The 15,209-nt window shown below is 38.8% G+C and overlaps 1 protein-coding gene across 8 annotated transcripts in view; it reads left to right on the top strand.

The window, feature by feature from the left end:
• The window catches only part of VPS8 (VPS8 subunit of CORVET complex), a 251,146-nt gene that overhangs the window by 209,573 nt on the left and 26,364 nt on the right, over positions 1-15,209 (top strand). For all 8 annotated transcript variants that reach the window (XM_042902959.1, XM_042902965.1, XM_042902958.1 and 5 more), the window contains one exon: positions 4,185-4,238. In XM_042902959.1, coding sequence (XP_042758893.1) covers positions 4,185-4,238 — 54 coding nt within the window. The remainder of the gene's footprint in view (positions 1-4,184; positions 4,239-15,209) is intronic.

Below are 15,209 nucleotides of genomic sequence, written 5' to 3'. Positions count from 1 at the left end.
GAATTTTAGATCAGTGGAACCATCAAGGAAGTATACTTTTTTGGTCTTTTTTCAATTAGCATAATTAAGATTCATCCATATTTTTATAAGAGTTCATTTCTTCTTACTGCTGAGTAGTGATTTGTTCTAAGGATATACCATTACTTATTGATGATTTCGCCTGTTGATATTTGCATTTGTCCAGTTTCTGGCTGTTACAGATGAAGCTGTTTTGAAAACTTGTGTACAAGTCTTTGTGTGGACATATACTTTCATTTCTCTTGGGTAAATACGTTTGGAATGGAATGACTGACCCATATGGCAAATGTGTGTTGATCATCTTAAGAAGCTACCAACTGCTTTCCAAAGTGGTTGTACCATCTAACTCTCCTACCAGCATTACATGAGGGTTCCAGTTCTTCCACATCCTTGGTGTAGTCAGTCTTTTTAGTTTCAGCTGCTCCGGTATGTGTGTGATGATATCTCATTGTATTTTTAATTTGCATTTTGTGAATGACTAATGATGTTGTGCACCTTTTCATGTGCTTATTGGCTATCTGTATGTCTTTAGAGAAATGTCCAAGTGCTTTGCTCATTTTTGATCTGGTATTTTGGTTTGTTATTGAATTTTAAGCATTCTCTGTACATTTAAGATATTAATCCCTTATTCTGGATATTTGTCATGTGGCATTTGCAAATATTTTCTTCCATTCAGTGACTTGCCTTTTTACTCTATAAGTGTCCTTTGGTATGCAAAAATTTTTAATTTTGATGCAGTTCAGTTGTCTACTTTTTTGTTAATTGTTGTTTGTACCTTTGGTGTCATCTTTAAGAAATCATTGCTAAATCCAGTGTTATGAAATTTTCCCTGTGTTTTCCTATAAGAGTTTTATAGTTTTAGCTTTTGTATTTAGGTCTTTTTGATCCACTTTGAATTAGTTTTTATGTGTGGTATAAGGTAAAAGTCTAACTTGATTCTCTTGCATATGGATATCTGGTTTTCCGGTACCATTTATTGAGAAGACTGTTGTTTTCCCCTTTTGAGTGGGTCTTGGCACCCTTGTCAAAAACCATTTGACCTTATCTGTGAAGACTTATTTCTGGTCTCATTATTCCATTGGTCTGTATGTCTTTAGCCCAGTAGCACAGTTCTGATTTCTATAGTTTTATAGAAATTTAGAAACTAGGAAATATGAGACCTCCAACTTTGGGGTTTTTTCAAGATTGTTTTGGCTATTTAGAGTCCCATGAGATTCCATGTGAATTTTAGGATGCATTTTTCTATTTCTGTTATGATGTGGTAGGGTCCCCTCACTAAGAAAAAAAAAGAAAAGAAAAGAAAACCTCAAGGCAACCTGGCTATAAGCATACGTGACAACATCCCTCATGACCTTGTAACATGAGACCACTTAATCAGACTGCGTGTTTGTCTGTTACCATATATGGGAGACAAAGAAGTAAAAAATGTGTACAAAAACTACACCACGTGGCGCTTGGGGCTCAGTTCTTAGGTAGGAACCAAACTGAGCAGTGACGGCACGAATAAAGCTGCTTCCTGGGAAGAAAAGCTTCAGTGTCATGACTCTCTGTGCAAGATTCCTGCTACAGTAATGTCACTGAGATTTTGATAAGAATTGCCTTGAATTTATAGATTGCTTTCAGTAGTATGGACATCTTAACAATTCAGTCTTCCAGTCCATGGATACAGGATGTTTTCTTTTTAGCTTTGTCTCCTTTAATTTTTTTCAGCAACAGTTTATAAAAAGTTTTCAGTGTACCAGTCTTTTGCCTCCTTGGCTAAGTTTATTCCTAAGTATTTTATTCTTTTTGATGCTGTGGTAAGTGAAATTGTTTTCTTAATTTCATTTTCAGATTGTTCATCAAAAACACACTGATTTTTATATGCTGATTTGTGTCCTTTATTTGTTTATTCTAACTGATATTTTTGTGGATTCTGTAGTTTTATATATACAATATGTCATCGGCAAATAGAAATAGTTTTACTTTTCCCCTTTCCAATGTGAATGGCCTTTATTTCTTTTTCTTGCCCAATTGCTCTGGCAAGAATTTCCAATACTATATTCAGTAGAAGTGGTGAAAGCAGGCATTGTTGGTAATTTTAGAGGAAAAGCTTTTAATGTTTCATCATTGAGTGTGATGTTAGTTGTGGAGGTTTTTTTATACATGGCCTTTATTATGTAAGAAGGTAGGTATTATGTAAGAAGAAGGTAGTTTCCTTCTAATCCTAGTTTATTGAGTGTTTTTATCATGAAAAGGCAAAGAATTTTTCTGCATCGATTGAGATGATCAGAGTTTTTTTCCCCTTAATTCTGTTAATGTGACATATCACCTTTATTAATTTGTATATGTTAAAACATCTTTGCAGCTCAGGGATATATCCCACTTAATCGTGGTATATGGTCCTTTTAATGTACTGTTGAATTCAGTTTGCTAGTATTTTGTTGAGGATTTTCCATCCTTGTTTATCAGGGATATTGCCTGTAATTTTCTTGTAGTGTCCTTTTCTGGCTTTAATATCAGGGTAATGCTGACCTCCTAAAATGAGGTTGGAAGTGTTCCCTTCTCCTTAATTTTTTGGGAGAGTTTTAGAAGGATTGGCGTTAATTCTTTGAATGTTTGTTAGAGTTCATCAATGAAGTTATCTGGACCTGGGCTTTTCTTTGTTGGGAGGTTTTGATTATGGATTCAGTGTCCTTACTCGTTATTGGCTGTTCAGATTTTCTGTTTCTTCATGATTCATTCTTGCTAGGTTGGGTGTTTCTAGGATCTAATTTCCTTTTGATTTCTTCTTTGACCCATTGGTTATTTGGTTAATAGTTCCTAAATATTTGGGAATTTTTATTAGAGATCTTTCTGTTACTGATTCTAAATTATTTCCATGATAAATTGTTATCAGAGAAACTTTTTAGTATCACTTGGATCTGTTTACGTTTGCTGAGAATTGTTTTATTGGTATAAAATAGTCTATGTGGCTTGTAAGTGGTCCGCATGCACTTGAAAAGAATGTATATTCTGCTTTTGCTAGGTGGAGTATTCTGTTGATGTCCAACTGATCGAGTTAGTTGATTGTATCATGTAAATCTTCTAAATCCTTGCTAATTATCTGCCTATTTGTTCTCTAATAATATTGAGAGAGAAGGGTATGGAAATCTATAACTATAAAATCTTTTTCTCCTTTCAAGTCTATCAATTTTTATTTTATGTATTTTTAAGCTATTAGATGCATGGACATTTAGGATTGTTACGTCTTCCTGATGAATTGGACCCCTTTGTTATTGTGAAATGATCTTCTTTATCCATGGTAATAGTCTTTGCTCTGAAATCTAGTGCTGTCTTTGCAATCCCTTTGCTTGTAACCTATTTGTGCCTTTATATTTAAAATACGGGTTTTGCAGGCAACGTGTAGTTGAGTCTTGCTCATTTTTCTAATCTGACAATCTCTTTCAACCCTCAAATATTTCAAGATATCCCTATACCATCAATCTTCTCTTCCTTGAGCTAAACATTGTTTTATTATGGTTTGGCTGATACTTCTTCTAAATCTTTCACTATTTTATCAAACTCTTTTGTGCCTGTTTTACTTAAAAAGGGCTATTATATCACAAAGAATACTTTGAGTTGGCCTCTGCAAGAAATGCTGACTATTGCGTAGTGTGTCACTTGGTTAACATTGTCAACAAAGATCTGTGTCTATTTGGTTCCCCACTATTTGGTTAAAACCAGTCTGGACCATCTGTTCTACTTTTCTTACACTAATCATATTTTAATCTTGGCTAACTACTGACTTTTGATCTCTGGAAAAGTTTCATAGGGGCTTAAAAAAATCTCTTCATTGTTCCTCTGAAAAGTTCTATTTTATCTCGGTTATACCAATTCTAGTTGTTTTGAGTGTGGGTCAAATAAAAACTAGATTATAACCAAAAGTGTATTAAAATATTTGCCTTTGGGGCGCCTGGGTGGCTCAGTCAGTTAAGCATCCAACTTCGGCTCAGGTCGCGATCTCATGGTTCATGAGTTCGAGCCCCACATCAGGCTCTGTGCTGACAGCTCAGAGCCTGGAGCCTGCTTCGAATTCTGTGTCTCCTTCTCTCACTGCCCCCACCCCACCCCCCGTTCTCTGTCTCTCTCTCTCAAAAATAAAAATAAGCATTAAATAAAATAAAATGTTTGCCTTTTTTTTCCAGGTAAAAATGTCTCCTCCTTGTCCTCCATCCAAAGGGGATCCTGCAGTTAAGAAGGTAAGTGAGGGGTTTTTTTAATTTATTAAATTTTTATTTTGATTCCAGTATAATTAACATACAGTGTTATATTAGTTTCAGGTGTACAATATAGTGATTCAACAATTCCATACCCTACCCAGTGCTCATCACAAGTGCCCTCCTTAACCCTCATCACTCATTTCACCCATCGTACCCCACCCACCTCCCCTCTGGTAACCATCAGTTTGTTCCCTATAGTTGAGTCTGTTTCTTGGTCTTTTTTTTTCCTTTGCTCATTTGTAGACAGTGAGTTTTAAAGGCACAAACCCACCTTCCTCCTTCTGTGTGTTTATTCTCTGTTGAACAGTTTTCTCAAAATGACACTGATTTTTAATCATCTTAATGCTGTCAAAAGTTTTTTCTGATTAAATACCTCAATGACATTTCACCAGAATTCCTTGGCTTTTCCAGAGAAGCCAAGTGGGGATTTGGGCCTGGCATCAGTCTCCTGGCAACTAAGAACTTTAATTGTTCTAGAATTACCATTTGCTTTACCAGGCAAGTATTCTGATCATTGAATGGTGCATATGAAAGATATTCTAAGGAGGATGGTTCAAGATACTCTTTCCTTACGGATGTGCTTTCCCTCCAGATAGCTGTGCCTATAGAAAACTGGCCCGAGATGTTAACATTTCAGCACGTACTACATAAGAAGGTGCTCAGTAAATATTTGTGGTATTTACGTATGCCACTTCAATCCCTGACTATAAAATTTGTAGCACAGATAGGGTGTGAGTCTTTCAGTTGAGCAATTCTCAGATGATGTCAAGAGAACCACTTAAAATCTTTTTCTGTGTACAGCTGCAAGAGTGCAGTTGAAATGTGGTAAACAAGCTGACATTTTTACTGTTTCCTTTTACCACTTTTATTTTTCTGACAATTGAAATGTCCCTGGATGTAGGTTTTCTTTCCTTGCCCTTTTTTATAATTTCAGCCAGCATCCATGTCAGTGAAGAATTGTAGAACAAAAATAACAACTTGCTGGCTCTGTTAACTAACAGCAGGTTCTAGCTTCAAAGCAATGTACCAAAAACGGATCCCTCTTCTCTGCCTGCAGAATCCCCTGAGACGTTTTTAAAAGAAAAAAAGAATGAAAAGAAGATATGTTAGGTGAAAAGCCCTGTCACATGCTGCACAGGAAAATCTCTTCCATTTTTGTCAGGACAGCAAAGGCAGGCAAGATTGAGGCTTTGGTTGTTGCTGCCTGGAACCGCCACACTGTAACCTGAGGAGTGGAAAGGGCTGGAGACGCCTGGTGTCATTCAGTAAACAGATGAGGAAATTGGAATCCAGAGGGAGATTTTTTTCACCTAAGTTTTCAAGTGTGAGCTATGGAACACACTTCTAAAGTAGAGGTTAAAAATGATTTGGGTTCAAATATTGACTCTTCCTCTTACTTATCTGAATAACTTTCTTAGCCAGTCTCTCTGCTTCCTTTGCTGTAAATGATGGTGCTACCTCTCAGAAGGATCCTGAAGATTAAATGAGATACTATTTAAGTGCCTAACCTGGTAAATTATTGACATAAGGACTCAGCTATTGCTAAAACTAGTGTTAAAACACAAATTCCCCAATCCTAGTTAGATGTCCTGTCACTCTGTTACGCTACTTTGTATTATTGTCCATCCAACAGGTGTTTCTTTATGTAGATGCTGAGCTAATAAATAAGCAAGGGGCAACAGAGATGAAAAATAGCCTTTGTTCTTAAGGACCTCAGCATTTAGTGGGGAAGGTAGACATTACCATACAGTTTGACACATGCCATGGAAGGTGCGCAGGGTACAAAGAGCAGAGAGGAGAGGCTGGTTGGGGATGACTAGGTGGACTTACTACAGCTCTTATGCTCTTTATGTAAAAATCCCAATGAAAAAGTTTGAGAAATACTTAGCTGCTCCCTTAGAGCTTTATTACTAGATTACAATGAAAGCAAATTCTGCCATACTTAAAGATGTTTATTAAATATTCATTTAGAAATTGGTTCCTGTAACCTATATTTTAAACTTGGGAATGTCCTAGCTATCTGTCTAACCACTGTCAGAGGTGTAGCAATGTTACAGAAGTAGGATTCTCATCCTCTTGTAATCAGCATCAGACAAACAGAAACTTCCAAAGCCTAGAATGACTGGACACAGGTGGCCCCCGGTGGCATTCCTAAGTGATCAGGTACAGACTCACTCTCCATTCAAGAATTGGGACTATTTCTAAAACATTTTATTCAGTGCATAAAAATATATATGAATACCTTTTATTTTAGCAATGAGAGTCTATCTCTCATAGTTATCATTCTGATTACTAAGACATTAATCTCACCAACAGAAAAATTTCTGGGTTTGTTTGTTTGTTTGTTTGGAGGTAATGAGCAAAGTCTTAGGTGTTGGTGAACAGCCATGGACAGCTAAAGGACTTTTAATAGATGCTTTTGGGAATTCATGTTAGCTAGCAATCTCTGAAGTACGGATTCTAGGTTGGGGCCACTGAGTGTCCCTAAGCTGAACCCTAAACAAAATAGCACATACTTAATATCACACTGTTTATGATGTCTGAATTAATACTAAAATACATATCAGAACAGTTGCCTCTCTCAGAATAAGTGGTCAGGGAAGGTTTCCCAAAGAAGTAAAGCTTGATCAGCCTTGAAACACAAGGGAAGAGATATTTCGGGTAGACATGGGTGAGTACAGGACACTTCAGAAATGGTTCTGTATGCCTTAAATATGGGAGCGTGCAAAAGCCTGGTGAAATAAGTGGGAGTCCAGATCACAAAGAGCCCTAGTGTGTGAAGCTCGCTTTTTATCTTGAAGATAAAGGTTTCTGTCAAAGGTGAGATTAAAGGCAGAAAGATCGATCAGAAGAATAGACCGTGTCCAGGCAAGAAAGAAGGTCCCTCAGTCTGTGCTGTATTAATGGAATGAGGAGACGAAATAGATTCAGGTCTTAGGTATTTTTCCCCCCAAAACTCTTTCTGACACCTTAAGTGTGAGCTAGGTGTCTTTCCTTTATTGAGCTCTCTCTCATAGCGCATGAACTGGTCCCCACCTACCAACATGTTTACCTGGCTATGTTGAAATTGCCTCCTTATCTATATGTATCCCCCATTGGAGACTGTATGCCTCATGAGGGCAGGAACTACGTCGGTCTTGCTTGCTGTTGAATCCCTTAGTGTAGAATGAAGTCGTCAATCAGTAGTTGTTGAGTGAATGAGAGGTACATGAAAGAGATTCCATATACGGGAAGTGAGGGGAAAAGAAGTTTCTGGGCCTGAATAAATAGAGAACGAACAAATGAATCATCACTGCTGTGCCAGGCTTATATTCCCAGCATGGTCAGTCCCTTACTGTTTGAGCTGTATCGGCAGCATTTGAGTGAGCACACTGTGCAACTGAATACCTAATCGGTACTTCCCTAGTTGTGTATGTATTTTTGTTTGTGTGTGCATATATATGTACACCTACATGTATATTCTGGTTATCATCCTGGAGCTACATTGTCAAAGTGGCATTGGCAGATGGAGGCACCAGCAGTGTCTGTTGAGCAGTTGACTGCCAAAAGTGACATGTGTAAGAAACACAAAGGATCAATAATATTCTTGATTTGAGCCAAAGAGCCTCTGTTGACCAATAACTGAAGAGAGTGTTTGTGACTGTGTTGTCAATATTGGCTCTGTCAAGAGCTGGATTCAAGTGCTGAGGAAATAGAGGGATGTTCTGTAGGGTTCTGCTGAACTTCCTGAGGTCGGTGTCTCATGTAGGAGTCACTCTTCACTCTGCTGCCACATGTCAGAATCTGCAAATTCCATGCATATATGTACATAACATCTGTTTGCAACATGAGCGTTTTACATTTTAGATATTTTTTAGAAATGCATATGTATATGGCATATAAGATTTGTGTGTAATATCTATCTTATGTATATAAAATTTCTTCCTAAGAAGGTCTGATAACCTCAATGAAGTTGGATACACATGCTTCCCTAGGACTTTTTCAGTGTTTGATCATGGATGGCCAGAAATTTAAAGACCAGGCAGCATTTTCCTAAGATAAAAATTACTGTAAAAGTCCCTTGCAATTAACTCACTAGAAGAGATTAAAATTGGAGGTGTTGAGAATGTTTGAGGTGATAAATGAGTTTAGAGAGTTAGTTGAAGGCAGCATCAAAAACCACTCAGCTTTGATGTATCTTTTCTTGAGTATTAAAGAAACACCAACTAGGAATTTGTGTAGCAAGGTTGGGATTATTACATGCGCAATAACCAGAGAAAGCAATTTTGTCTTACATCTCAATCACAAAAGCATGGTTATATTCCCTGAGCCATCTCCTGTTTGAGATGAGCTGTCTCTGCTGGTGTGTTTGCAGAAGTCTGAGGGACCAGGAGCTCTGGCTAAAGAGTATCCTCAGGCTGGTGGAACCCACTGGAAGAGTCCACAGTTGATGGTGTCTCCAGAGTGACTTACTCCAGTTAGGAACAAGGTACTGGGAGTGGCAGAGTGGAAGGCCTTTCTGATAGGCCTGGGTAAATTTAGTCAGTATTCAACATGCCTCAAGATGCCTGGTCTTGGAAGGACAAAAGTCAGTGAAATGTAGTTCTTTCTGTCAACACATTTACAAGTTAATAGTGCTAAACTGTTGGATTTAATAGCCAAGCCTCCTAGAAATTGATTAGCAGTTTCTCAAGTATTCAAGTGTATTATAAGGATTTGGAGCAGTTTTTTTGTTTTGTTTTGTTTGTTTTGTCCAAGTGTTCTGGTGGGCTAAAATTTTTATAGTCTGTTCCCAGTCTTGCCACTCATGTCAGGAATGTGGACGACTATACTCACTCATGATTTTTATTGAATCATTGGAGGGGGGAGACTGAGGGGTTATTTTTAAGGGAAAAAGCCTCTTACAGAGCCACTGTTTCCATAACAACAGGAAAAGCTGGCTGCAATGTCTCAGCTGACTGGACCCTCCTGAACAAATAGTGATAGATAGCCCTTGCTGGATGTGTGCTGCCTCTTTCCTAATTTTTCTTAGTAGAACTTAATATCCAAATGTGACTTCCATGCCTCTGCTGATTTTTAAAAGGGGGTGCCTTGGGTGGCTCAGTTGGTTGACCATCCAAATCTTGATTTGGGCTCAGGTCACGATCTCATGGTTCATGGGTTCGAGCACCACGTCAGGGTCAACACTGACAGCGCAGAGCCTACGTGGGATTGTCTCTCTCCTTTTCTCTCTGCCTCTCTCTCTCTCTCACTCACTCAAAATAAATACATAAGCTTTAAAAAACATTTTAAAAATTTCTTTAAAATAAGCAAACTGAGGACAAGATTTGGTCTTTTTTTTTTTTTTTTTTTTGGCGTAGACAGGGTGGACAGTTTCTATGGGCCAGGTGCCTTGTTATGCCGATGTGAAGTAGATGAGGTGCAGCTGCCTTCAGACAGTGGAAAGATTTAAAAGGAAACATAGGAATTCTGTGTAGTTCAGAGGACAGAACTGGTGCCTGTGGGTCACAGCCACGGAGATGGAAATGTCAGCTTAATTATGAGAATTTTCTAATAGGGGACGAAGTTACCTTCTGAGATGGCACATTCGTTATCTGTTAGTGGAGGTGTTTGATCCTTGGCAGGATGTCTGCCACTCAGAACTCCTGCAGAGCTTTTCCTGCCATGGGTGAGAAGTTGGGCTGCTTTTCTGAGCCTACAGTTGCATAAAACTCAAGTGACATTTTCATTGATGTGCTGGGTGATTTCAGCTGGACCCTAACATCTAGCCTGAGCTAATAGAGTATATTGTCTATTAAAAAAATAACAAAAACAAAAATGTTGACTTTAGTCAGGGGAGACTTTATTCAAAAGAATCATTGCAGTAAAAGGAGGGGCTTTTGCCATTAGGAGACTAGTCCGACCTTAAGATTACAAGCGTGTCAAAAAATCAGGCAGGGGTGCTTGGCTGGCTCATTTGGTAGAGCATGGGACTCTTGATCTTGAGGTCGTGAGTTTGAGCCCCACCCCACGTTGGGCATAGAGATTACTTAAAGAAAAAAAAGAAAGAAAGAAAGGCAGAAAGGAATTTATTTACAGGGGCTAGTAAACAGGGCTACAAAGAATCAGATATGAGGGAGTCAGTGGTAGAATCAGATAGTTAACTAGAAATGTTTCCTTACAGTCAGCCTATTCTCAGAAGGAACCATTGAGGGGTTGTAGGCTGGCTCAGGTTGAGGGTGTGTCAAAGGCTTGGGGAAGGAAAGAAGCTTAACTAAAGCTTGGTCATCAGTTAACATTTTGTTCCCTGAATCGGGACAAACAGTTCCATTAGTCTTTTAGGAGGTAAAGAATGGAAATTTGGTGGGTCTGTGTCTGGCTTTGTCATAGATGAACTTGGTAGCATGGTGGATTTTGTCTCAGACTTAGGGCAAAGGAGGGCTCTTTGCAGTAAGCTCTTTCCCAGAACAGGGTATGATGATTTCCTTAACTGTAGCTGTTTTCCAGGAACTGTGGGCTCACGTGAAGTTTAACACAGTCCTGGGCCTTCCTGCTGCTGCCATGTTCTTTTCTTATTCTTCTCCATGGTTATGATCTGCAGTCCATGGCCTGGGCCTTTCTGAAACCTGCTCACGAGTCCTCCTGTAGAGGGAGAGAATGTCAGCTGTAAATAGTTACAGAGAGGGACACTGGGGACGATTTGTTTCTGGTACTGTCTTGCTGATAATTATGCACATCTTCTGGCCTAAAAAGTAAGACTAGCTGAGGGTTTCAAAGGATCTCAGAGATCTTACCCAGTATGCACATCAACACCTCACCCATTTCTTTTGTATTAAGTGAATATTTTCTAATGTAGCATTTGGATTTCTTTAACGATTTCCTAAATTAATGGGCTATTTTTCAGAGCAATTTTAGATTTATAGAAAAATTGAGCAGAGAGTACAGAGTTGCCATAAATTTCCCCTCCACTTTACCCTGTCATTGACATCTTGCATTCCCCTAGTACATTTATTATAATTGATGAGCTAACATAGCTACATTATTATTAATGAAAGTCCATGGTCTGTATTAGAGTTCACCCCTTGTGTTGTACATTCTGTGGGTTCTGACAAATGTAGACTGAAACGTAGCCACCATTACAGCATCTTGCAGGATAGTTAGACTACCCCAGAAATCCCGTGCTCTACTTATTCATCCTTCCCTCCCACCACCCAGACTTCCCGGCAACTGCTAATCTTTTTTATACTGTCTCCCTAGTATTGCCTTTTCCAGAGTGCCATATAGTTGCACAGTATGTAGCCTTTTCACATTGGTTCTCTTACTTCAGTGATACCCATTTAAGGTTCCTCCATGTCTTCTTGTGTCTTGATGTCTCATTTCTTTTTAGCGTTGAATAATATTCCATCGTCTGGATATACCACAGTTTGTCATTCATCCATTCACCTCCTCAAGGACATCTTGGTTGCTTCCAGGTTTTAGCAGTTGTCAAAAAGCTACTATAAACATCCATGTGTACAGGGGTTTGTGTGCACATAAGTTTTCAGCCCATTTGGGTAGATACCAAGGAGCAACTGCTAGATTGTATGGTTAAGAATGTTCAGTTTTCTGAGAAGCTGCCAAACCATCTTCCAAAGTGGCTGCACTATTTTTGCATTCCCACACAGTGAATGTGAGTTTCTATTACCCTACATCCTTGCCAGTGTTTGGTGTTGTCAGTGTTTTGGATTTTAGCCATTCCTATTGGTGTGAAGCGGTGTCTCGTTTGAATCTGCATTTACCTAATGACATATGATGTTGAGTATTTTTTCATACACTTATTTGCCATCTCTATATCTTCTTTGGTGAGATCTTTAAATGTTTTTGAGGGTTTTTTTTTTTTTTTCTGGTTTTTGCTTATTTGTTATAGTGGTGCTCTAGGGTTTACCCTATACAGCTTAACTCTTCTGATTCAGCTTCTGGTCTAAACTAGCTTAATTCCAGTTATATAGAGAGAATTGTTACTCCTATTTAGCTCTATTGCCTTTTCCTGCATTCTGTGATATTTTTTATACGTAATACATGTATTAATGTTACAAACCAAATAACACATTGTGATAATTACTGCTTTATAGTCTGTAGCCATTTTCTTAACCCAGTAAAGCATTTGCCCCTACTCATCTCCTTTGTGCAAATATATTATGCGTCACATGCATTGCATTTCTGCATGTTATAGGCCAACATTACATTGTACAATGTATGCAATTGTATTATTATATAATTGCCTTATAAAATCAGTTTTGAGAAGGAAGAAATACACTTATATGTACTGTATATTAAAATTACATAATTATATTTACCAGTTCTCTTTTGTATTTTCTTATGTGGATTTGAATTGCTTTCTACTAGTGACCCTGTGAACAGTGACTGGTGAATTTACATTAGTATTTTTTTATAAGGTGAGTCTGTTAGCAACAAATTCTCTCAGTTTTTGTTCACTTGGTTAAGTGTTTATTTCATCTTCATATTTGAAAGATAGCTTTACTGGATATAGGATTATTGATAGACAGGTTTTTTCTTGTAGCACTTTGACTGTGTTATCCCATTGTCTTCTGGCCTCTATTGTTTCTGCTGAGAATTCAGCTATTAATCTTACTGGGGTTCCCTTGTAAACGATTAGTCTTTTTTCTCTTCAAGCTTTTTTCCAGGACTTTGACTCGTGGCATTTTTACTGTGAGGTATTTATGGATCTCTTTGCCCTTATCCTGCTTGGAGTTTGTTAAGCTTCCTGGGTGGGTAGGTTACTGTTTTTCAGTAAATTTGGGACTCTTCAACCATAATTTCTTCAAATATTTTTTCTTTTCCCTTTTCTGTCCTCTCATTTTGTTCTTCCATTACATATTTGTTGTTGTACTGATGGTGTCCTGAATTTCTCCGTCCAGTTTCGTTGTTTCATTGTGTTCTTTAGCTTTCATACTCTGTTTTTTCTGTGGGTTTTTTTTTTGAAGTTTATTTATTTATTTTGAGAGAGAGAGCATAAGCAGGGGAGGAACTGAGAGAGAGAGAGAGAGAGAGAGAGAGAGAGAGAGAGAGAATCCCAAGCAGGCTCTGCACCATTATCTCAGAGCCCGATGTGGGGCTTGAACTCACAAAGTATGAGATCTGAGCCAAAATCAATAGTCGGACACTTAACCAACTGAGCCACCCAGGTGCCCCTTGCATACACTCTATTGATTTATCTTCAAGTTCATTAATTATTTCTTCTGCCAGTTCAGATCTACTGTTGAGCCCCTCTCTTGAATTTATTTTAGTTATTTTTCAGCTCCAGAAGTTTCACTTGATCCTTTTTTGTAGTTTGTTTCTTTATTGGCACTCAGTATTTGGTGCAACATTGGCATCATACTTTACTTTTAAAATCATGCTTTCCTTTGGTTCTGCAAGTATATTTATAATGGTTGGTTTGAAGTCTTTCTGTTAAATGTAACATCTGGCTACTCTCTCAGGCAGGTTGTGTTTGTTTGCCTTTTTTCCCCTAGTATGTGATCGTACTTTCCTATTTCTTTACATGCCTTGTAATTTCTGCTTAGAAACTGTAATTTCTGGTTAGAAACTCTGCATTCATTCCCCCACTCGTGGAATTATTCTTATTTGCTCCACTCCACTCCAGACTGCTGCAGCCCAAACTATTACTTTTAGTGACTGGCTAGGTTATTTTAGTGAAGTCTGTGCCTCTACTCATCCCCAAGTGTTAAGCCTCTCATATTGCTCCTTAGGAGGTATGGCCTTGGGTTGACCCAAAGTCGCTGGGGGGATGGCAGTGGTATTGGTAGGGCTCTCTTTCTCTTTTTCCTTGACCACACCCAGCCGTTAAACTCCACTGATTGCTCTGTTGTTTTCAACAATGTCCTGGCTGCAAAAATTGCTCTACACAGTCATCCAGTGAAATTGTGACTCCTTTGAAAAGGAATGGTTTCTGAGGTCTGTTTTTGATACTTGTTTTGACCTTGTTAGGGCTCCTCCCAGCTATCATTTCTGTCAGTTCTCTTCTACAGAGTAGCTCATCTAGTCTAGGTTGTGTCTACATTAAATCCATGAATCTCCTCCCAGTTGCCTTTCACCACACCCTCCACTGTTCTTATGATACACTTAGGTTTGAACTTCTCCACACAGTTGAAAACCAAGTCAGTTCCTTTGAGAAGAGTTTAGGACCTGTTGTACTGCATGCTTCTTCCCCAAGGAATAATCTGTGAACCAGGACTCTGTTTCTGGAAGTAGGTACAATGGCAAGATTCTCTCTGAATGGCATGCCCACTGTGGGATTTATATTCTTGTTGCAAGGGGGAAAAGCCTGAGGTCTGCTTGGCTTGCCTTTCCTGTCATGGAACCACTGCCTCACAGACTGGAGCAGGGCTGATCAGAGAGCCAGTATTTTCAGTGGACAGCACCCAGGATAAAGCCTGTATTCTGTGAGTGGAGTGTGGGTGGGAAAATGGAGCCCCAACACTCCTTGACTATGCTTGCCTAATTGGCCTCAGCAGCATGTAGCTAAAGGCAGGATGAGAAGTGCTAAAGTCCAAAGCCGTCCAGCTAGGAGCTTGGGAGAGAAGGAGCCTGTGTTCTTGACTGCAACACTCTGCAGTAGAGTCTCTACCTCATTAAGCTGAGGTGGGAGGAGGGAGAGGTCTTGTTTCAGAAACCACACACTCCACTTTCTTACTGAATTTACATAGATTTTTTTTTTGAAGGAGTTATTTCTTCATTTGCTATTTGCCCCTAGGACAATTTCCAAGGTCTATAAATGGTTGATTTGGGATGGATGGACGGATGGGTGGATGGATAGATAGATAGATAGACAGACAGACAGACAGACAGACAGTAGCTAGCTAGCTAGCGTCAGTGCTGAAAAGGTCATCAGAGTATCTCATACTGCCATGCTAGTAGGAGTTGATCTCTTTCTTCATCCATTTCTAACAAGCAGTGTCCTGCATCTGATTGAAAACCACCTCCTGGGCCACC

Source organism: Panthera leo, chromosome C2, assembly GCF_018350215.1.
Source record: "Panthera leo isolate Ple1 chromosome C2, P.leo_Ple1_pat1.1, whole genome shotgun sequence".
In the NCBI taxonomy this organism is placed as follows: domain Eukaryota; kingdom Metazoa; phylum Chordata; class Mammalia; order Carnivora; family Felidae; genus Panthera; species Panthera leo.
This window is presented reverse-complemented; position numbering and strand designations above follow the sequence as displayed.